Raw genomic sequence first — 23093 nt, 5'->3', positions numbered from 1 at the left:
TCCTCTTCCTCTTCCTCTTCCTCTTCCTCCAGCTCATCAGGCATGATGTCAGGGTCTACAGTCAATGACTGCATGAGAGTGTTGCTTCTTTCAGCCCTGTGAACAGCCATATGGTTCATGTTGCCAAAGTTGAAACGTGGGGATGGATAAAAGAAGAAATTGGTTTTCATAAACAAATCATCAAGTCATTTTGGTACTTTCTTAGAGAGCAAGCTACAGTATTATCTCAAAACGTTACAACACGAGGTCAAAGAAAGACAGTGACTTAACTAGTAGGGGGTGAGAAGAAACGGTTAATGGAATAATTATGATAAATGGGAAATAAATACGAGCAAATACCCACTGGCATAGCATTTATTCACCTAATGTGGGTTACGTTTTCTTTACAGTTCATGCATAGGGATACCTTTTCTTCTGTTGACCAAGGTCAAACATTACATCTTAAACTTCAATATTAAGCAGTAAAAACCTTGTTTTCCTTAATCATATTGGTCGGCGGAAGGCGGAGATCAATGCAGAATTGTATGTAGGGCAGGGAAATTAACTTACCCTTCACAAATTTAATAACCACTATTGCATTGCATCATAACGTATATATGTACAGTATTAGAAGCAACTACAAGATTGGGACAGGACGTATTCCATTCTTTTGCCTGTATGATTCTTACAACACTTGACAAAATTGACACATGGTGTCAGGGTTCCCATTGATTCTTTCCAATGTAAGAGACGCACATCTGTGGCTACATTGTCAAGGTTCCCACCAAAAGTTCACCTATGCAGCCAACATTGTCTGAGTTACGCCTCCTTTTCGGATCAACACTCAACCCTGCTCCTCGTACATTACTAGGCTAAGTCATTTGCGGAACACTAAAATTGGTCTGTTGAATCCAGTTTTGCTGCCCGACACGCTGGAAGTGACATTCTCCACTGTTTTAAATCCAATCTGTAATCGTATGTTAAATGTCAGGTATACCAGGATCTCAACCAAATAGTTAGGGAAAATGCCCAAAAAATTATTGCCACTTCATCAAGAATTTGAACTATAAGAAGATTGTAACATACCTTGTCCAGAAGTAAGTCTTGAAAATACTCCGGATGGAACTTAAGATTTTTATAATTGGTTCTGGTTGTCTGCACAATAGGACAAAATATTCTTTAGGCCTAATTTTAGTAAAGCAATGAAAATTTCAAGTCCTAAAGTACTTAATCGAAAAGCTTTCTGACTTGTTAACTGATTTAGTAGTGATTAAATAGCTGTGAACTCAGAGCTGCAAAGAAAAAGGTTACCTCAGAAACTTTGTAATTATTTTCATATGACTTCCAAGGTTGAGGTTCCAACACAAAAATTCCACCCTGCTCACAAGAAGAAGAATTCCTCAAACTTTTTGCCCAAGGCCATCTTGTAACAAGGGAATGCTATAAATGAAGATTATCTTGAACTAAAATTCCAAGGTTAGTTGATAGCAGACAAGAAAAGAAGAACGGAATGGAAATGAATGGTAAAGCAACAGTTATAACAATTACCGGACTTAGTAGCCTCCAAACCTTTGTAAATAATGTAATCAATCCATCATCACCCCAATTCAAATGAATCCATTTTGTTACACTCAAACTGTATTTCAGGAGAGAAATAAATATTACAAGCAAGCAACACAGTAAGGCTAAGTAAAATTGAACTAGCAAATGAGAGCTTGTAATTGCATATGAAAAGGCAAGCATCATGACGCAATTTTTCTCCCAAAATATATTAATAGAAACCCACTACAACTTCAATCTATAAGATAGGGGAAAGCAAGTCACTTTCACTAGAGTTCAATTATTACAGGCAGACTTAAAAAAACCAGGGTAACGATAATGGCTTTTCCTAAATATTTGTACGGCCAGTGGGGATTCCACCAATTGTCTCACAATAGATTCTTGTTCTTAGCGTTTTACTATTCAGTGCTTATGGATAGACATACCTGGTTACAGCTTCTTAGACTTAGGAAAAGGAAAAAAAAAATCTGAAATTTCAAAACTCAATGGTATTCCAATGACTTAGATAATTTGGAGCTGTTTGTCTCTGACAGTGATCTGATTAGCAATCTATACTTTATGTTGTTCTCGTTTGGTAATCTCGTTCAGTTACTGAAAAGTTCTAGTCAAAAAATTTTATGAGAAAGGTTACAGTCAAATTTAAGGAATATAAGTCAACTGTTTTTCTTATATATATAGTTGAAAGCCTGCACACATCATAGCAAGTTTCCACATGCTTTTCATAATAGGACTGAAACAAACATATTAACCAAGAACAAAGAGGAGCTTACCAAAGAATGGTATCATAATGCTTCTTTGGTGGATCACGAGTATTAACAAAATCTTCTTTTTGGAAAGATACCATGTCAAGCAGATTTTTCTCCTCAGCACAACAATTCCTTGGGATCTCCTTCATCTCTTCCTTTAATGAACCTTTGATACTGCTCTCTGAACCATTTGCATCCTCCAACTTAGAAGACTTTCCAGGCACCTTTCTAGCATCCTCCATTTTCAAAAATTTCCTGATGTGCCAGTATGCATCCTGAATTCGATCTGGAAGATAATGAAACCTACATTATCTATGACTACCAATACAAAAAAACACAAAAAGAAACCCCTGATGCCTAAAACGGTCATCACATCAACATTCTACCTGTTTACAGATTGGAGAACCAAAATCAATACTACTAATAGAGTTCATATTAACCCAATTAGCCTGAACTTAAGTAGCCAAATTGACTAGGATTTGGGCTAATTAGATAAATAGTAGTGTAAAAGCTGAGTCTGATCACACACACAGAGCGAAGGATGCCAAACTGCATCCCAACCCAATGAAGTTTTCATTCTTTTCAAATGGGCATCTGTTGTGGTCTTTATAAATTATAAGCTCAAACTATGCCATAATGCCAGATATCACATATAAAGACACATCATCTGAACCATGTCTTTCAAGTTCAAGTTCAATTTCAAGGTGTCAGGCACCCACATGACGTGTTACTGCATAGTCCAACATAATTTAGTACCTAGGGAATACTGCACTAGTAAGCTAAGAATAACTTGTAGAAATATGTAAAATGAATAGCATGCATATACATATATGTGGATGTTCATGCGTGTGTGTGTGTGTTAGCATGCGATACTGTGCATGAGAGATAATATCATAATTCTACATCCTAAATCTCATGCCAACAAGAGCTTAGAAAACATTATACATTATATCAACAATTCGAACTATATTTAACAGATAGAAGAAAGCTTTATATTTCAACTTCTGTGTAATTTCACAAACATATATGAGATCATGATTAGAATCTTACTGGCGTCAATGTCAACTCCAAGAATGCTCTGGCAGCAGAATTTTTTGGCTGTATATAAGTACATAAACATGTTAATACCACTGTGAGAACCACATACATAAATAAAGTATCTCAACGACAACTACAAAGAGGCCTAACTAGACAAAACCAAGAAATTCACTACATGTACCCTGACTGGGACTATGGAATTATATAAGCATTGATTACTTTCATTTGTTTAGGAAAAGAAGAAGAGACAATAAAGCATAATCAGAAAACTCGTAAAATAAATTTTCAAATATGATTTTAACTGAAAAGTAAGTACCAATTTGAATGGTCATAATTCCAGAATTGCAGCCAATGTCGAGACAATCCTTGCCTTGGAACCATTCCTTCTTGAAAACCTTCAATCTAGGATCTTCCTCCAGTTCTTGACCAATCTAAAATATCATATGAAGGCAATAAGATTTCACATTGTTGTAGAGAGAGAGAGGGAGAGCATTGAGACTGTTATAAAATTACAGACTGAAGAATGGCCGAAACTATAACTTATCAGTGACTTTATAAGCTGATTATCTCAAATACTTTGGGTCACAATGAATAATAAATCATGGGCAAGACTTAGCCCAGGATACCTTTCCAGAAAAGGTCCAAATAATATGCATAAACTCAATCCAACGACCCAGAAGCTTAAAACATGCAATGCATTTAAAATCCAGAACACAGCCCCAGTAACTTCAAATTAAATGCCATGTTTCAATCAAACTTACAAAAGCACCTACTTGGGTGCCCGTAAATTCAATCAACCACTAACCCCACATATCTACTTAAAAGAAAAGGAACACAAAAAGGTCGCATTTTTAGTTATTGACTAGCCAAAGCTTTCTGGAAAACCAAGTAGAGCAATAAGAATATTCAAAAAGGAAAAAAGTGGCGGGTAGGGGATTAATTACTCGATAGCCGTAGTAGTGTTTGTAGTTTCCGTAAGGGCAAATCTCTTTGCGCTTCTTACTTTTGTTCTGTACATGTTGTTGTTCGCGTTCCTCTGCGCCCTTCTTCTCTTTCTGTTTGCTGCACATGGCGGAATCTTCTGGCATTTATTAGAAGAAGCTCTGTAAAAGTTCAGAGCTTTGGTTTGGTTGAACGAGAAAGAGGGAATGAACAGCTGAGCTGAGTTGCTTTTCTACGAGGTTTAGGGTTTTAATATGAACAGCTTTAAGATGTTTGGGTTCAATTGCTTTTTAAAATATATTAATATTTCAAGAGTATAGCCGCGCAGCTATACTCTTTAAATATATTCAAAATATTTAAACCGTATAGCCGCCCGGCTGCACTCTTTAAAGTATAGCCGTGCGGCTATACTATTTAAATATGATTCGAATATTTTAAAAGTATAGCCGCACGGCTGTACTGTTCAAATATATTAATATTTAAAGAGTATAGCCGGGCGGCGATACTATTTTATTCGAATATTTTAAATGTATAGCCGCACGGCCGTACGTTATTTAAAGAGTATAGCCGGGCAGCTATACGTTTAAAATATTCGATGGTTACCATTTTAAGCAATTTTCCTTTTTTAATCAAATACTATTTCTAATTTTTAATTGACGAATATCAAATATATGGTAAAAATGCCAATCAAACATCATCTTTTTTTTCTTTTTTCTAACAATGGGACACATATACTGTCTTGGCTAAGTGGTTCACAATATCATCTTCCCTTTGTATTGTACTATGATTTATATATTTTTAATTTTTTTTACTGAAAGGTTCCCTCTCTCGCCGATCTGAGAAATCTTCCAGCAAAACTAACATTGCATATGGCTACACCAAGATGTTTTGAGAGGATACCTTCCCAAAGAAACCGATGAATGACCCAAACAATAATTAAATATATAAAGTCAAACTAATTAAGAATAAAGATTCAAAGCTAAACATCGTTCTATTGTTTTCCTTTTTCTTTTGATAATGACTGCAAAGCTAAACGTGTGATAAATATTAAATACTTGTTACAATGGTTATTCGAAGCTAATTATAATTTTATCTACAAAATGGGATGTAATACATTCTTTCAAGAGAACAGCTTCTTAGAATCGATCATCTTGGCCCGAAATTTCACTTTCAATATCACAAGCTCGGTATCGTAAGCACCTCTTATAACTCACTCCAATTCCTTGAGGAAATCAACATTGTCCACAAAAACCTGCAAAATGAAAAAAAGATGTATGAGACCTTGTAAATCATGAGGGAGTGGGGTAACAACCCAGCAACCAACTTTTGGCATGCCATAACTAAACTTCGTTCCATTTAAACATCATGCAAGTAGCATACAGGTTCTCCGCATAAATCCCATAAGCCTTGCAGCTTTTTTTTTTGGTTTACTTTATATGCACTTTAAGTACCTACACAGATAGATATTTATGGATAATATTAAATGCATCTTGAGAGCTACATAAAAGGCCCATCAGGTAATTCAACACAATTAGCGTGAAGGCGTGAACCATACCGACTTCCATCCGTCAGGGTCTAAGCAAGCAGTGATCTTTGTGTTGATACCAGGTAAGGGCCCAGGTTCCCGGGTAATCTTGCCCCCGCAGAGTTTAATTGCTTCAGCAGTTTTATAGACGTCATCTGTGCCTACAGCTATCTGTTGAGAAAAAAGAAACAACTCTACAAAATTAGTCAAGAAAAAAGGGTCGCAAAAGAACAGAGATCATTTTTCATGTAGTATTAACAAAGAGATGAACACAAAATAATATTTTCACAACAACATGCAAAACTGAAAGAAATCATGCATGCTAGCGTAGGCAAAACTTTTTACAACATATAGAGGGAACACAGTCAAAAGAAGAGGAAGGGGGAAATCCTGGTTTTACCTGAGCATAAGCATTTCCTTTGTTGTATTCGGTGACCCCATAATTGTATGTCAACTCCAGAACAGCATTTTTGTCTTCAGGGCCATAACCCAGCATTGCTATAGTATACTACAAGTATAGCAAGCACAAGATTATGTCATTGAGGTATAGTGTACTAGAAGACAAAAGGTATAGGATTTTTGTACTACTATTGTATACTAGAAGTAATGAGCACAAGGTTATCTCATTAAGGTAGACACTAAACCAGCTATTCCTACATGTAGGGACCATGGTGACATGATCAAAAGCTCAAATCTCTAAAACTATATGTTAGAAAAGATTATATTCTTCTCTCATCATGCCTCAATCTAGAATCTCATGTTAATATCTCATCATATCTAAATCTATTTTTGGATGAAATAGGGGTCAAAACAATTAACCAGACATTCCAATCTGGATCCTGGTTCCAACAATTCTTTTACAATACTTCAGTGTAGAGAAAATAAAAGGCAATATATTGATCTGGAGAAAAATTGCAAAATTACCTTGTACTCAGGATTATCTCTTTTGCGAAGAAGCTCCATGCCAAAAGCCTAGGTCATGAAAAGGAAATAAGGATTGAGAACTAAAAGTAAACGACTTCCAAAACATATTAGCAGTGCACAGGGTAAGAAAACAGCATATTGTGCCAAAACAACTCTCACCTTCTCGTAAAAAGTTATGGAACGATCAAGATCACCCACACGAAGCATAACTTGACATAAGGGCTCAGGGGTAGGCCCTCTTTCCAAAAGTTCAAACTTATAACCATCGGGATCTTCAACAAACGCGATTACCGTATTGCCACCTTTGACTGGACCAGGTTCTCGTGTTACCTTGCCACCCTTAGCTTTTACGAGTTCCACAGTCTTGGCAACCTAACCACACAAACACATAAGTTAAATCATAGAAGGTGTCCATTAAGAACAGACAATCTAGAACAGTCTACAAAACTAGTAACCACATGATAAAACAAAATTGTCATAAAAGGACTGCATGCTTAAAAAACAAAATATAATAGTAAAACAGTGACTTACATCGTCAACAGCAATACCAAAATGACCAAATGCAGTTCCAATATCATACTTGTCAACTCCATAATCTGGAAGTTCCATTAAATCAAAATGAACATCAGTAGTACGAATTTACTTTGCAGGACGAGTTCTTATGGAAGAAATTCACAGCAGGCCTTTCGTAAGTTCCAATGCTTTAGATTTTGGGAATATTTGATGAAAACTAGTTGGATGCCTTACTGTAAGTGAGTTCAATAACAAAGTGGGAATCCTCTGGCCCGTATCCGAGAAAAGCATTGGTGTATCTTTCCTCTGGTATGTCACGTTTCCGCAACAATTTCATTCCCAGGCACTCTGTGTAGAATCTGCATGCACAACAAATTTCTATGCTTGAATTCTACGTTTTTTCTCATTATCATCATGCAAATACACCATAATATATCAGAACAACAGGATATTCCCATTTGCAGTGAACAAACATACTTTATGGTTCTGTCCAAATCCCCAACGCGGTAAACAACATGGAGCAGCCTCCTCTTGTCCTGTTTGACCCACTCTAGGACATTTTCCGGGGTAGCCGTTGTGCTTGCTTGCGCGGCATTCCCACCAGCAGCCACTCCTATGGTTTTACCATCTCCTCTCAACAGTTTAGAAGCTTTCAGACCGAAAGACTGTGACTGTGGCACAGCTGGTAGACAACTCAAAGTCATAAAGCAAGTCTAAAATTACAAAACCATCTCATACTATAAAGACAATCACACTGTCAATGCCGTAAACTGATGTGAATCACAAACATAAACCCCGTTCTAATTCAATTCAACTTATACATTGCTTCCACAAATTCAACCATGAATTCTTAACTATGTACGAAAATTTCAATCTATTACTGCGATACAAGTATCAATTGTGCATGATTACAACCAAATTAACAGCCTCAAAATCTCAATTCAGCATAAAATCGATGAATTCAGCTAAAAAGCAAATAGATTTAGGGTTTAAGAGAAAAGGGTAGCAGCAAGGCAAAGGCTTTATTTACCACTAGCGAGGTGAAAGCAAGCGAGTCTCCGAGGAGTGAAGGAAGCGAGAGAAAGGCCCAAGCGAGAAGCCCCAGCGAACCTCAACGTAGATAGCGAGGGTCTGATTGAGGACGCCATGGGTATTATCCCCACCATCTCTATCTTCTCTCTCTGTCCTCTCTGTCTCTGTCTCTGAGGCTGTGAGTCACTGGCTCAACTGGCTCTGATATAAAATTTTCTTTTTTTCTTTTTCCCTTTTTTTGTTTTGGGTAGGGAATGAGAATGAGAATAAAGGGAGGGGAGGAAGGAAAGGGCTCGTGCCTGTCTTTGCCTGGTGGAGTGAAGTGAGAGGAGAAGTATTTTTCTTTTCTTCTTTTTTTTTTCTCTTTGTTTACAATTTACAATTTAAATTTTTTTTATTCGATTGGATTTGGATTTGGATTTTAGGAGAATCCAACAATGGTGGACGGACGAGGTTTTGCCGCTGTGGGCCCCTGTCTTTTTTTTGGGTTGAAGTGGGCCCGAGTCTGAGCTTCTGTTTGTTTGTTTTATAATTGGGCCTTCTGGGTCTGAGTCTGAGCTTCTGTTTATTTTCAAGTTGGGCCACTAAATAATAGCCTCATTGTTAAATTTATAGGGAAAACGCCACCGTTTTGGGAACTTGCAAGTGTGATTATATAAGAGGAGTTTGGTTTTTATACAAACTTTACAAGTCTAAAGTGAATAAATAAATAAAAACTCAAAAGGCGATAGAATTTTATTAGATCAATAGGAAAAAAGAATACAAAGAATTTTATTATCCCTAGTGACCTAAGCTAACCAAAAGACTGAAACAATTTGGATAGAATCACTTTTAAAAATAAATTTTCTATAACCCCTTTCTACAACTATAGTTTCCCCGAATTTAGTCCAATGATATTAAGGATAAAACTGGTTGCTAACCATCATGACTCTTCAAAGAGACTAAGAACACTTAGTAAACTCAAGTAAGTTTCTGGAATTACGAGAGATGAAAAAAACACAAAAAATTCATACAGTTTCTAGACTTTATTATCCAAACAAACCAATACTAAAAATCTAAAACAACGCCGATGAAAAAAAAACAAACACTGCTAATCTTATCGTGAAATATGATATAGAAAGCGCCACTTAGAGCCAATTTGGCATTGATGTGCTGTGAAAATAATCGCTGTCAGATTTGCTGTGAGAGAAAGCAGTTTGGCCTTTGGTAAAATTTTTGTTAAAAGTGTTGTTGGTATTAATTTTATTCATAATCAAAAAATAATTGCCGCATAATTATTAAACCCAGCGTCTCTTCGAAACTGATTCCTGCATAATAAGAAAATGAAAGTACCTCATTAGCTGCTTTTCCTTATAGCTTTCTCTCACAGCAATTTTTAACGATAAGTGATATTCTCACAGTTTACCAAACGGGTTGAACTTCTCAAAATTTTTAAAAAATCACTTATCACTCAAAATAAACAATATCAAAAGTGCACTTAGTCATTCTATAGCCCCAATACACTAATCAACAATAAATCTATCATGACAAACAACATCACCTCAAAAAGAATCCCCGCAAGATCTGTTAAAGGAATACCATATCATTATAGATTTGCGAAAAGTCTAAGAACATCAAGAATCCAGGGGGAAACCCCCGTGTTTACAAGTCTAAAGTAAATTAAAAGTTGCATTTTGAGTATTTGACTCCACTAGCTTTTTAAGCTTCAAATTTCTTACGTGGCGTGCACTCCTGCGTACAAATGGTTATGTCATGAAAAATGGTCTAAGGACAAAAGCAATATGTGATGTGTACCGTAGTCGTAGAAAATGAAACTTTGAAAGTAGGAAGATGCTTAATATAGGTCAATTTTTTCATCTTTTACTTTATGTGGCATTTGACGTGCAGGTTGATCCCATTGAGTAATTGATGTATCTTTAGATTACAATTTACATGCAATATTAGGGTGAGCTAATAATTGCAAGTTTGGTGTTTGGCGGTGGAGAAAAACTTATTTGTAACAGGGATAGTAATAGTCTGTATTTTTCGACTAATAATGTTATGTTACATGAAAGTGTTATTACACGTGTCATAGCGTTATTGATTGAGAATAACAAAATAATGATATTTTATTTCATGAAAGTCTTTCTCTTGGCGGTGGTCATAAAGTTTAGGGTTGGGATTGTGGGGTAGGGGATGTCTAAAGCTGATGTGACTTGCGGATAACATCATAAATAGTTACTCTATAAATGGAAATGGAGGACATTGAATCATAAACCCAAAAACCAGAAAAGAAAAGTCTCCGGAAATTTTAATTACTCAATCTTACTGAATAAATAAAGAAGTTGTTGATAAGAAGTTTATGGGAATAAATTCCTAACTCTTCGGTTAAACTTGCTTTATTTATTCCACTTTATTCAACCTTTTCATAGCACAAATTCTTAACTTTTTTACCAAGTTAAGATATGATTTTACGCACACAACAAATTTAAAAAATAGAGATTTAGTGACATTTTTTTAAAGCCAAAGAAATATTTTGATCATTGGATTTTTTTATTATTATTTTCTTTCAGTGATTGGATTTCTCTCATTGAAATAATAATAATAATTATTATTATAACAATTACTAAAAGTTCCTTGTAAGCCTCCTCTGCTGATTCATCCATTTCTTTCTAAAAGATTTATAAAAATAAACAAAATATCTTTCGGATGCCACAGCTGCACATTACCCTTTTTATCTTGTGGGGTGTGGTGTTCCACCACCATTTCCCCCCACACACAAGAATTTGATCATTGCTCAACTCTCAAAAGTTAGAACTCAAAAGCAGAGGCGACGTTTGAGATTTAACTTTTAAAATGTGTAATTTACAAGGTCATCAATAAAATATTCATATAGGTAAGGGGGTTTGTAGTTCTGTGGTTAAAAGTATTTAGTTATGCACTTGATGTCTTAAGTTCGATTTTTCCATCTTTCAATATATATTGTATAAAAAATAAAAATTAAAAATTAAAACATCCATATGGTTTAATATTAAAATGGATCAAAAATGATAAAAAAAACTTACAGGTTGAATTTAATGTAAATAACATAATTTGCAACTAAACCCACAATGTGATAAAAGGCATAATGTGCCATATGATTTAGAATCATTATTAGCATGAAATCAAGTGGACAAGATGCATTATTGGTACAAAATTGTTGGCTTGGTTGATAATGAATGAATTTCCATTTAGCCAAAAACAATAACAAAAATACAAAAGAAGAAAGAACCAAAAAAAAAAAAAAAAAGTTAATCAAGGTGCAAAGGCATGCCTCCTTTTTAAGTGAAGGACCACTAGGGAAAGTTTATTATGTGATTGTTGAGTGAAGTGGGTGGCTTTCTCATTCAATCAAGTATTGAAGATCAGTCATGCACACACACTTTGGTAAAAGCATACTTGAATTGAATTATTGCATGGGAAAAGAAAATAAAGTGTGACAAGGGGATGCATTCTGCGAAGTCGTTTTCATGTACCATTTATATAATTATATGATTATTTTAGGCTCACCTTGAATTCATTCTCTTTTTAGTTTATATTTGTTTCTTTTTTGGTTAGAGAGGAGGGCTAAAGCCCAATATAAACACTAACTAATAACAATTTTGGATATAGAAAACCTACACAAATAATTCAAATTTAACTGGTTGACAACAACATGGGAGGCTTATATTTGTTTTTCCTTGACTTTCATGGCTCCATAAATATGAAGTAAAAATTTAATCATGGTTATGCATTTAGACACGTGTCAAATATTAAGAATGGTGATGATGATACATCTTAGATTAGGGTGGTAAGTAAAAATATTTCCAAAAAAAATTAATAAATTTTCAAAATTTAAGGAAAGGATTTAAAATTCTCAAAGAGTCAATGCATTGGAGTTGACTTTTTCTCAAAGTACTTAAAATCTACCAAATGAAGGTTTTGCAAATTTAAAGCAATGCTGGAATTTCTATAGATGAAAAGAACTAATTCCCAAAAAATGAATTTAGATCCAAAATTGCCATATTTGATATTTTTCCTATAAAGGTGAAAGTAGAGTACGACCCGTCATAGACTTGCAGCGCGTGGCGCGAGCAATGTCCACAAAAGCTGAGAGAGTACACATGCACAGACCAACACTGACACGAAGGCCTAATCCACAATCCACAAAATCACTTGCCCCCACCACTCTCTGTCCCCACGCGCCTCCCCGATCCCAAACTCATAACCCAAACCCAAAGCAAAGCAGCTGCTCTCTCTCTCTCTCTCTCTCTCTCTCTCTCTGCTTAAACCACACTCAGGTAGTTCTACATTTCTCATTTGAGCCATTTCTATCTTCTCTGTTAAAAGGAAGAAAAAACAAAACGAAACGCTTCTGGGCTTCATCTGCAACCCAGGTCTCTGCTTTTTACTTCCTTCAAATTATTTTTCACGATTCAGAAGTGTATTTGAATCCACTGGTACTCTACTGCTCCTTCACCAATCTTGCCATTGTTATATTATTTTAATTTTTATTGTGTTTTTGTTATTTTATTGCGGTTTTTTCCTGCCCCTGTAACGGTTATGAGCCACAGTAGATCAAAAACGTCACTTTCCAATTTGCTGTGCCATATCTAACAGTTTGAATATCATAAAAGCTTTAGAATTCTTGTGGGTCAGTTCCTTTCATTCTCTAAAACTGTAATTTTCTGAGCAGCTGTGGAAGATAAGGTTGTAGCCAAATCTCATTTGCTATCCTGTATTTTCCAAAAGAATGAACATCGACAGCTCTGTCTCAGAGCTTGAGAATTAACCCAAGGAGTGTGTTTATTGGAATTGAAAGTCTTGGGTTTGGTTCTTCGAGTTCAAAGAAGCAGAGCAACCACAGTGATTGAGCTCGTTTCAACTTGAAGCTAATGAATCTTCAGGTAAATTTGGCATTTGGGTCGGTTTCAATTTATAATTTTGAGTGATGGGTTGCGTGTATTCGAGGGCTTGTATTGGAGAGATTTGCGCTCCAAGAGAAGCCAGAATCAAAGAGAGCCAAAATGTGAGGAACACTGAGATCCCAGTGTTCTCTCCCACCTCGTCCAATGGCGAAGTAGCTGAACTTCGAGACCAATTCAACCAATCAAGCTTAGCCGGGGATGCTGAGGTGGGCATCACAAGGCTCTCTAGGGTTTCATCCCAGTTTCTACCTCCAAATGGGTCAAGAACTGTCAACATTCCATCAGGGAACTTCGAATTACGGTACTCGTATTTATCTCAGCGAGGGTATTACCCTGATGCTCTTGATAAGGAAAACCAAGATAGCTTTTGCATCCACAGTCCATTTGGGACAAACCCAGATGACCATTTCTTTGGGGTCTTTGATGGTCATGGAGAATTCGGAGCTCAGTGTTCACAGTTTGTGAAAAGAAAGTTGTGTGAGAATTTGCTCAGGAATAGTAAGTTTCAAGTGGATGCTGTTGAGGCATGCCATGCCGCGTTTCTTGCAACCAATTCTCAGATGCACGCTGATATTTTGGATGATAGTATGAGTGGAACAACTGCAATTACTGTTTTGGTACGAGGTAGGACAATATGCATTGCGAATTCGGGTGATTCAAGGGCTGTTATAGCAGAGAGGAGAGGGAATGATATTGTGGCCGTGGACCTTTCAATTGATCAAACCCCATTTAGAGTGGATGAGCTCGAACGGGTTAAGCTTTGTGGTGCACGAGTTCTTACATTGGATCAGATTGAAGGGCTGAAGAATCCAGATGTGCAGTGTTGGGGCACTGAAGAAAGTGATGATGGTGATCCACCCAGGCTGTGGGTGCCAAATGGAATGTATCCTGGGACAGCTTTTACAAGGAGTATTGGCGATTCGATTGCTGAGACAATTGGGGTTGTTGCCAACCCTGAAATCGTGGTTTTAGAGCTTACACAAAATCATCCTTTCTTTATTCTTGCTAGTGATGGAGTTTTTGAGTTCCTTTCTAGCCAAGCTGTGGTTGATATGGTAAGGTATCCTGCTCTTACTTTGTTGCAATTCAAGTGTAGAATTGTCAAGAGTTATTTATCTCTGCTTCATTGAATGTTTATAATTTCGTGTGATACCTTATTGTTGGGCACAGTGAGTTTAGTTTAGTTTTTTGTTATCCTGATTTTCCACCTTTTCTATTTTTCTAGTTATCCTGATTCTGTTACTATATTTACAGGTTGCAAAATTTAAGGATCCCCGTGATGCTTGTGCTGCAATTGTAGCAGAATCTTATAAACTCTGGCTGCAGTATGAAACTCGTACTGATGATATTACAGTGATAGTTGTGCACGTAAATGGGCTGACTGATGTAAGAGGATTTATGTATTTAATGTTGAAAGCGCATTGGCTTCTTGCAAATCTTATTTATTTCTCAAATGTATTCGATTAATGACGACTTTTTCTTGTAGACTTCTGTTGGTCAATCAGTAATTCCTGCAGTTGCTTTACGACCACCTATTCCTCAAGTTGTAGAGGTTACAGGATCAGAATCTCCTTCAACTATTGGCTGGAACTCTAGGAACCAGCGCACAAGACATGATTTATCAAGGGCACGTCTCCGTGTGATTGAGAGTTCTCTAGAAAATGGGCAAATTTGGGTTCCTCCATCTCCAGCCCACAGAAAGACTTGGGAGGAAGAAGTATACTTTATTTCGTAACTCTTTTGCTTTCTGTTTGTCATAATTTTGTATGAAACACAAGAAATGGTACAAATTTCTATAGTCATGAGTTCTTACGTTGAACCTTTGTTCGTGCCAAACAGGCACAAATTGAGCGGGCTTTGCACGACCATTTTCTCTTCAGAAAACTTACTGATTCTCAGTGTCATGTGTTATTGGATTGCATGGAAAGGGTTGAGGTCCAACCTGGGGATGTTGTTGTTAGACAGGTTACTTTTCTTCTTATGTGTTATTGGATTGCATGCAAAAGATTGGATATATTTATTAAACTATCAATTTGTGTGTGATTCAATGCTTTGACAACATCAGGATGGTGAATTTATACAAAATGAAGAGAATTAACAAATACAACCTTGTTAAGTGACGTGGGGACCCCCTGCTCAAATAAATTTGATTTTTAAATTAATGGTCAATAGGGTTTTCATATTGGTTTAATTATCTGAGGTTTCATTCACAATGCTGATCCATTGCAAAAACAGCACTTGTAAAAAATGGAAAAGTTAAAATGTTGCAATCTGCATGAATTTATTACCTGTAACAATTGTTGTATTTTGTAGGGTGGTGAAGGTGACTGCTTTTATGTTGTCGGCAGTGGAGAATTTGAGGTGTTGGCAACCCAGGTCTTAAACATATCCTTGTTCTGCTTGAATTATTTTGGAGATTAATTCATGAGGACCCCCAGTATTTGTGTTGACTGTTATACAATCATGGCAGGAAGAAAAGAATGGAGAGGTTCCGAGGGTTCTGCAGCACTATACAGCTGATAAACTGTCATCCTTTGGAGAGCTAGCACTAATGTGAGTTATTTATTTCCACCTTATTTTTTATCTGTTGGTGCAGATGATTCTACTATCATAGTTTCTGTGAGCTGACTATATAGCTTAACTCTTGGAATGCACAGATTGAACCTAAATTAAACTGTTTATACCATGTACATCTATGGATTGGAAATTTTCTTTAGATTTGTCATTGCTTCGAAAATGGGAAGCATAGTCCTGGAACATGTTAGATCCATTTTGTTTTGGCTTTTCTTGATCTGTTTGTGTCCTCTTGTAGGGCATAATAGATTGGTGATTTCTAATTCCTGTTTACTTAATTTTGGGATATATGGTACTACAGGTATAACAAACCACTCCAGGCCTCTGTTCGTGCTGTGACCAGTGGAACTCTTTGGGCTTTGAAACGAGAAGACTTCCGCGGAATTTTAATGTCAGAGTTTTCTAACTTGTCATATTTGAAGTTGCTTCGGTCAGTGGATCTCCTATCAAGGTTGACAATCTTACAGCTGAGCCATATTGCCGATTCTCTTTCTGAGGTTTCCTTCTCAGAAGGGCAGACAATAGTCAGTGGGGTACGTTTACTTTTGTTAAGAATATAATTTACTCTGTATTCCTTAATCTTATGTGTACTTCATATTTATCTGCAGAATGAAGGCCTAGTTGGGTTGTACATCATACAGAAGGGAAAAGTGAGGATTACTTTTGATGCAAATTCAGTTAGTAGTCCTGTTGTCTCTAGTCTCAATTCTGAGAATAAAAAAGAGGATGATAATCCTCAGAGCAGTAAAGAGCTCTCAGTGGAGAAGACGGAGGGAAGCTACTTTGGTGAATGGGTACTTCTTGGCGAACATATTGATTTGTTTAGTGCAGTTGCTATGGGTGATGTCGTTTGTGCTGTTTTAACAAAGGAAAAGTTTGATTCAGTTGTTGGCCCTTTGACAAAGCTTTCTCAGGATGATCAGAAGTATGTTGCATTCTACAGAATCTCAGTTCATAATTTTAATCAGTCTACCATTTTGTTAACTTTGGAGCTCTTAATGACATGTAACGATTTTTAAAATTCTTTTTTTTAATGACTGTTTCATATGTCTGACGCTGTTGGTTGTTGTCACTATTCAGGTCAAGTGATTATCCTTCTGAAGTTTCAAAGGAATCTGTCAAGAATATTGATATTTCTGCTCTTACTAAAGTTGAGCTGTCTGATTTGGTATGGAGTACAGTGCCCTGCTTGTGGTTATGTTCCCAAAGATAAATTCCTAATTGAGTTATCTTCTCATTTATTGATACTATATATTCTCTTGTCTAGGAGTGGAGAACAAGTTTATATTGCACTGACTGCAGCGAGATTGGACTTGTACGTTTAAGAGATTCAGGTTGGTTTGTTGTTATTATGGTTTTTTTGATGTAAATTTTAATATTTGGTTTTATTTAGGTAGTTTGGGCTTCTACTTGATGATTTCTGTTCATGTTGAAGTGGCCTTTCCTCTCTTTTCTGTTTCTCGGGAGGGGGAGATGAAATGGTTGAAGTATCAATTGTTAGAGCAAAAAACAAAAAAAAGAAAAGAAGAAGTTGATCACATATGTTGCATGGAGTGGGGCGGATATTAGATCCAATATCAGAAAATTTTGAGGAGAATTTATATATACTGCATATTTTGAGAAGTTGATTACATATACTGAATGGAGTGGGGCGGATCTATATTACATAGCATGGAGTTGATTACACCTTATTAGATGCAATCTTTTGAGAAGAATTTATTTCTTTTTAGAACAGTATACATAACCTGATCGAAATGCTTTTTTTTTATTCTGATTGCCTATCAGGAAATTTTCTTAGTTTGAAAAGGTTTTCAAAGCAAAAGGTCAGGAGGCTAGGAAAGGAAGCACAAGTGTTAAAAGAGAAGGATCTAATCAAGAGTATGAGCTCTTCAGCTTGTGTGCCACAGTTTCTGTGCACTTGTGTTGATCAGACACATGCAGGCTTACTGCTAAATACTTGCCTTGCTTGTCCATTGGCCTCAATACTTCGCACTCCCCTTGATGAACCATCTACCCAGTTTTGTGCAGCCTCTCTAGTTGCTGCTTTGGGAGATCTCCACAAGGTCCAATTTCTGGAAATAGCTTATTTTCTTTCCCCTTGTTTTTTCACTCCTGTTGTTCTGACTCTCTGTAACATGTTTCTTTTTCTACATCTCTCTTTTTTTTTATTTTTTTATGGTTTTGAAATTTGACTTTCAGAGTGACGTTCTCTACAGAGGCTTGTCTCCTGATGTTCTATTGTTGGACCAAACAGGACATTTACAGGTTGGTGTTCTGTTTTTCATTCTAAATAGTGTTCATAGGATCTCAACGGATGTTGGAAATAGAGGAAGGGGGAAAACGTTGATTAAATTATCACTAATTACTATTTTTTGCTGTATTGTAGCTAGTAGACTTCAGGTTTGGGAAGAAGTTATCTGGCCAAAGAACATATACAATTTGTGGAATGGCAGACTTTTTGGCTCCAGAGGTAGTCCAGGGAAAAGGCCATGGTTTCCCAGCTGACTGGTAATACAGTAACTTCGGTGGTACAAGCCTTGTATATCCTAAACCTAAATATTATGTAGATAACTGGATATTTAGTTTTTGAGGAAAATGTGAGAAATTATTGTATAAAAAGTAAATCTATTCAGTATCAGATAGCATGGAGGCTTTGAGAGCTTGGGAAATTAGGGAAATGCTCGATAGAAATATTCATAGAATTAGAAAAATTTATATTAGACTTAAATGTTATTGTAAGAATATATGCTGCTAGACTTTAGTGTAATTGTGAGATTTACGAGAATATATGCTCAACAGAAATTATTGAAGGCTTAGGATTCAGACTCTAAGTTGTATATTTGTGGTTGTTTTCTTTCTTCTATTTTATGCTATTTTATTTTATTATTGTCTTCACAGTATCGTTTTGAGACCCTTTGCAGTCCTGAATTTGTTTGCAAATTTTCAGGTGGGCATTGGGAGTCTTGATATATTTCATGCTACAGGGTGAAATGCCATTCGGGTCATGGAGAGAAAGTGAGCTTGATACATTTGCAAAGATTGCAAAGGGACAGCTTAGTATCCCGCAAGCTTTTAGTCCTGAAGTTGTTGATCTCATCACTAAGGTATTGCACGAATCGTTTAATCATTTCTCTGTCTCTCCCTTTCTGATAAGGAAATTTCATATGCTTACTTTTAATTTTAATAATATGTTCAGTTACTTGACGTTGATGAAGACACAAGACTGGGAAGCCAAGGTTATGATTCTGTCAAAAGGCATCCCTGGTTTGATGGTATTGATTGGAAAGGGATCAGAGACTGTAGTTTTCCTGTTCCTCACGAGATCACCTCTCGTATAACTCAACATTTGGAAAGTCACTCGGAGGACTGTTCTTCTGTTCCTCTAGCTTCTCCGTCTCGAAATGCAGAAGAACTTGACAATCCTGAATTGTTTGATGACTGGTAGTAGGATGAAAAATAGAGGATTTTCCACCTTTGTAAACAATTTCGCAGGTGGACCTTCTTTACTGCTGTGAGATTTGACTCACAGCTTTGCTGAACAACAACAACCCACCGAGGACGTACAAAATAATCGAGGAAAGAAATGCAGGAGTTACAAGCCTGTGACTGAGCCTGAAACTCACTTATGGTCCTGTTATATTTTACCCAATTATATATAGTAGCATTAGAAGAGTATATATCTTGTGGGATCACAGGCTGCTGCTAATTAGCCTTTTGACTAGTTCAGTGGAGAGGTCGGCTCATAGATTTTTCTCTTCCTTTTTCTTTTGATTTTGGTGAGATTTTGGTGAATCTCCCTCCTCTGTAAATACATATATCATATATGTGTAGATGAATGAGGGCTCCTTCCTTGATGATATTATACCTTTCCACTCTACTTCTGTAATAGTAGCTACAGAAATTTGATTTGACTTAGCCAAGTGGCTTCTCGAGTTTCCATCATCCGTTATTCTTATCGTTTACTATTCAAATTCTCTTGTACCATTTTCTTTTATGTTGTAAATACTTGAGCTCTGATTTTTGGAAATCCTTACTGATTGGTCTCCAGCAAAATTTATATCTTCCTCTCACATCTTCTCTGATGCTTTGCTTGTTCAATTTGCTTTTGACATTGCTAGGGTCGTATTCTGTCAATTATTGCATGGTTTCAGTGCAGGCCTATTCCTAATAATAAGTTAGTTTCGTCAACGAAATTATATTTGCCTACATTCATAGGAGGCCCAGCAACGTCGTCTCAAGCCCTCAATGTGGAGCTAATGCTGCTTGCTTACCAAATCCAACTTTCAAACCCTTAGCTGCAATCTTTCTTTCCACTCTGTCCACGAACTTGCTTCAATGGTGCAAGTGCCACTTGGAGCTCCACATGGAACCAACATTTTGCAGTGAAGGAAATCTGCAATTTATAATTAAAAGGAGCTGCCGAATGTTGGTCTGCAACAATCATCAAGAAAATTTCCTCACTTCAAAATGGGTTAACTTTAATATGCTCTTTTAAAATTAATTTTAAAATTTTGCCAGATTTGCTTAATTTTTATTATCATTTTTTTAATACAAATAATAATCTAAACTTTTATTATCATTTTTTTAGTACAAATAATAATCTAAACTAAAGAGTAGGGGAATTTCGCACACAAGTAACTATAATTCTGTTAGGCTAGACTTTTTTGTTGGCTTATACTTTCCTTGATATGTTTTACAAATTATATAATGACACGGAAAAGAGAGCACCTACTCCACATAATAATTTAATCCAAGTACTATAACAACCATAATAATAAATCTTAAACTAATAAACGAATTAGACAAGAACGAGTCAACTACCATTATTTTTTTTTTTAAAAAGCAGAAAAATATATATAAAAAATATTAATTATGGGGTATCTAGCCAACTTGTAACCTGTAAGGACAAAAAATATATATATATATATATATAAACTAAACTAACAATTAATTTACATAAACATGCAAAGTTAATTCATGGATGGTTTCCTTGAAGACAGATAAAGCAGGCTCAGCTCTTACGTCAATACCACAGCGGTGATAAATTATAATATTACAACTCTTACGCTAGCGGCTTAGATAGGTTTGGAAAAAAAAATTTAATTTTTTATGTCAAGATTCCGGTGATTGACATATAAAAAAAAAAAAGAAGATAACAGACTGATGAAAGTTTTATTTCGATGGTTTCAAAGTGCATGATCCTCCTATTTTAAAATTATTATGCATGACATATTCCTACAGGTAATTAGATAACTATGTTTTAAAAGATGGTAAATAAATTTGACTTTAAAATGTGGGAACTGTAAATTTATAAATATGTCAAGCAAACAGCAATGTATCATTACATTGATTCAAGAAGTTGGTATTTGAAATTTGATAAGAAAAATATTATCCTTAAGAATTGAAAATGCTCACTATGGAATTCATAAATGAAACAGTGTTCAATTCAAAGTGTGTGTCTGTTCCTGTTGAACTTATAAACAAAAACCACCTAAAACCTATGAAACTTTAAGCTTCCATTGATCCATGTTACACATCTAAAGGCTGTTGAGGCCTTTTCTCTCTGTTGGCAAACCACCGGACTGTTCTTCTGGCAATTGGCAACCAAAGCCTCCTCCTCCTTTCCTCTTTCAAATTGTTTTCAAGCAAAGAAGGCTCCCTGGTCCTGTTCTTAAAACCCAAATTCCCAAATCTTGAAAGAGCAGTGATTTCTGACATTGATCTTTTCTCACCTGGATTCATAGAACTTGAGGCATCAGCTGAAGTTGCTATGCCATCTGATGTAGAAGGTAAAATTGGGTTTGAAGCTGTACTGTTTTTGTTCATTGTACTAACTTTGTTCTCAAACAATCTTTTCATCCCCATCTCCTCCCTAATCTTCATAATGTCCTCATTCCCTGTTGTTTCCGCAGTTGAAAACTGCTCATTAATAAAATGTGCGGAAGAGAATCTATTGCTTGACATTGTATTAAGCATCTCTGAGTTCAGGAACATGAGGTCAGAGGAACTCACGTTGCTCCATCTGTTCTTAAACTCAAAGTCAGACACAACAATTTTGTGTTTGTGCTTGTGCAGGATTTTCTGACCCTCTTCTGTCTCATCAGCAGCTTCTTCTTGGATTAACATTTCCTCTTCCTTATCAACAACCTTTTCGGATTTTCGAAAGCTGCCTCCTATGCTGAATCTTGAAGAACCACGATGCTCTTCCTCTCTCCGAACAAAGAGCTCTATATTCGAGTCTTGTCGGTGCTCTGATTGGTTATTCCACAAGAACCTCATGCTATTTGAGTAGGTAATGAATGTTAGGTCCTCAGAACTAACCTTGTGTCTGCACAGAGGACAGCTTGAGTGCTTTTCCAGCCAGTGATCAATGCAGCTAATGTGAAAAGCATGTTTGCATTTGGGCAGCAATCTGAGAACTTCAATATCTTCGAATTTTGACAGGCAGACTGAACATTCAAGACCTTCCTTTGACCCTTTAAGAGAGGAGAATCTGAAAAAAGGAAGTGCCTCAATCACTGTCTTGTCAATACCGGAAAATCGAGAGCTAGTGCTGATAAGTCTTGTACCCGTGTGATTGTTTCCATAAACAGGAGCTTCTCTATGGCAGTGTTTAGCATAGACAAGGAGAGCAAAAGTTAGTGCAAACATGATAGAGAGAACACCAATAACCATATGAACACCTGGTTGAAAACTAGATTGTTCCTCAGAAGTAGTATCTGTGCTGCTGCCTAAGGATTGTGCTTCAACATGGAAGACTACGCAATTGAGAAGTAAAACAATCATGTTTGAATGAAACATTGGAAGATTGAAATCTTGGAACTGACCCAAAATTTTAATCATCCTAGGAAGCATTCTGTAAAGACAAAGAAATTATAATACATATATAGATATATGTTTGTGGGAGAACCTGAAGTTTAGGGGAAAAGGGTGAGGATGGGTTTGCTATGCATGGACTTTTTAATGTCTCTTCCTCAATAAATCTAAATAAAAAAATAGTTTTTTTGGTTTCTTCTGGGGTTTTTCTTTTTTGATAGGAATTTCTTCTGGGGTTGTTCCTGTGTGTTCCATCCCAATTTGATAAATCATTTTTATACTGCGGCGTGGTAAGGTAATTTATACTTAAGAAGTGATGAAGAGGTGAGAGAGGATTTATTGCACGTAGACAATACATGGCTTCTTATGGTAGGCGATAGGCGTTTCTTGCGTAATCATCCTACATTATAATAATATAAGCAGCAGCTGCCATATGACATCAATCATGTTAAGATAAACCATATTAAACTAATGCTTTCATATATACCAAGTATACCATGTGAAACTTGGTTAAAGAAA

At 36.2% G+C, this 23093-nt stretch overlaps 4 protein-coding genes across 7 annotated transcripts; 1 reads left to right on the top strand and 3 right to left on the bottom strand.

Moving 5' to 3' along the window:
- Positions 549 to 4533, bottom strand: LOC18769193 (probable RNA methyltransferase At5g51130). The gene is made up of 8 exons (XM_007204639.2): positions 4268 to 4533; positions 3640 to 3754; positions 3336 to 3383; positions 2310 to 2571; positions 1528 to 1615; positions 1291 to 1356; positions 1066 to 1134; positions 549 to 946 (listed from the first exon to the last, which is right to left on the bottom strand). Exons 1-8 carry the CDS (start codon positions 4409 to 4411, stop codon positions 857 to 859), a joined length of 882 nt encoding a protein of 293 aa, XP_007204701.2. The 5' UTR covers positions 4412 to 4533; the 3' UTR covers positions 549 to 856.
- LOC18771013 (probable lactoylglutathione lyase, chloroplastic) lies at positions 5187 to 8751 on the bottom strand. 2 transcript variants are annotated; one of them, XM_020567665.1, is made up of 10 exons: positions 8258 to 8751; positions 7705 to 7909; positions 7462 to 7586; positions 7246 to 7310; positions 6874 to 7086; positions 6715 to 6762; positions 6191 to 6298; positions 5821 to 5961; positions 5646 to 5716; positions 5187 to 5517 (listed from the first exon to the last, which is right to left on the bottom strand). In XM_020567665.1, the coding sequence occupies exons 1-9, from the start codon at positions 8391 to 8393 to the stop codon at positions 5693 to 5695; spliced, it is 1065 nt and encodes a 354-aa protein (XP_020423254.1). In that variant the 5' UTR covers positions 8394 to 8751; the 3' UTR covers positions 5187 to 5517; positions 5646 to 5692. The 2 variants fall into 2 exon arrangements, with proteins under 2 accessions (XP_020423254.1, XP_007202109.1); XM_007202047.2 differs by lacking the exon at positions 5646 to 5716 and having other exon boundaries at positions 8258 to 8747.
- On the top strand, positions 12355 to 19815 carry LOC18770567 (protein phosphatase 2C and cyclic nucleotide-binding/kinase domain-containing protein). Of its 3 annotated transcripts, none has more exons than XM_020568278.1 (16): positions 12371 to 12653; positions 12953 to 14239; positions 14439 to 14570; positions 14671 to 14901; positions 15024 to 15149; positions 15498 to 15560; positions 15655 to 15737; positions 16060 to 16291; positions 16367 to 16683; positions 16839 to 16926; positions 17026 to 17092; positions 17544 to 17821; positions 17958 to 18023; positions 18145 to 18266; positions 18706 to 18862; positions 18955 to 19815. In XM_020568278.1, the coding sequence occupies exons 2-16, from the start codon at positions 13208 to 13210 to the stop codon at positions 19201 to 19203; spliced, it is 3243 nt and encodes a 1080-aa protein (XP_020423867.1). In that variant the 5' UTR covers positions 12371 to 12653; positions 12953 to 13207; the 3' UTR covers positions 19204 to 19815. The 3 variants fall into 3 exon arrangements, with proteins under 3 accessions (XP_020423868.1, XP_020423867.1, XP_007203986.1); XM_007203924.2 differs by having other exon boundaries at positions 12371 to 12716; XM_020568279.1 differs by lacking the exons at positions 18706 to 18862; positions 18955 to 19815 and having other exon boundaries at positions 12355 to 12716; positions 17975 to 18023; positions 18145 to 18261.
- LOC18771506 (E3 ubiquitin-protein ligase ATL42) lies at positions 21040 to 23023 on the bottom strand. Its single transcript, XM_007203472.2, has one exon. It carries the CDS (start codon positions 22611 to 22613, stop codon positions 21288 to 21290), a length of 1326 nt encoding a protein of 441 aa, XP_007203534.2. The 5' UTR covers positions 22614 to 23023; the 3' UTR covers positions 21040 to 21287.

The sequence above is a fragment of the Prunus persica genome, chromosome G7 (assembly GCF_000346465.2).
Source record: "Prunus persica cultivar Lovell chromosome G7, Prunus_persica_NCBIv2, whole genome shotgun sequence".
Taxonomy (NCBI): domain Eukaryota; kingdom Viridiplantae; phylum Streptophyta; class Magnoliopsida; order Rosales; family Rosaceae; genus Prunus; species Prunus persica.
The sequence above is the reverse complement of the archived record's forward strand: the minus strand, read 5'-3'. Positions and strand labels throughout refer to the sequence as shown.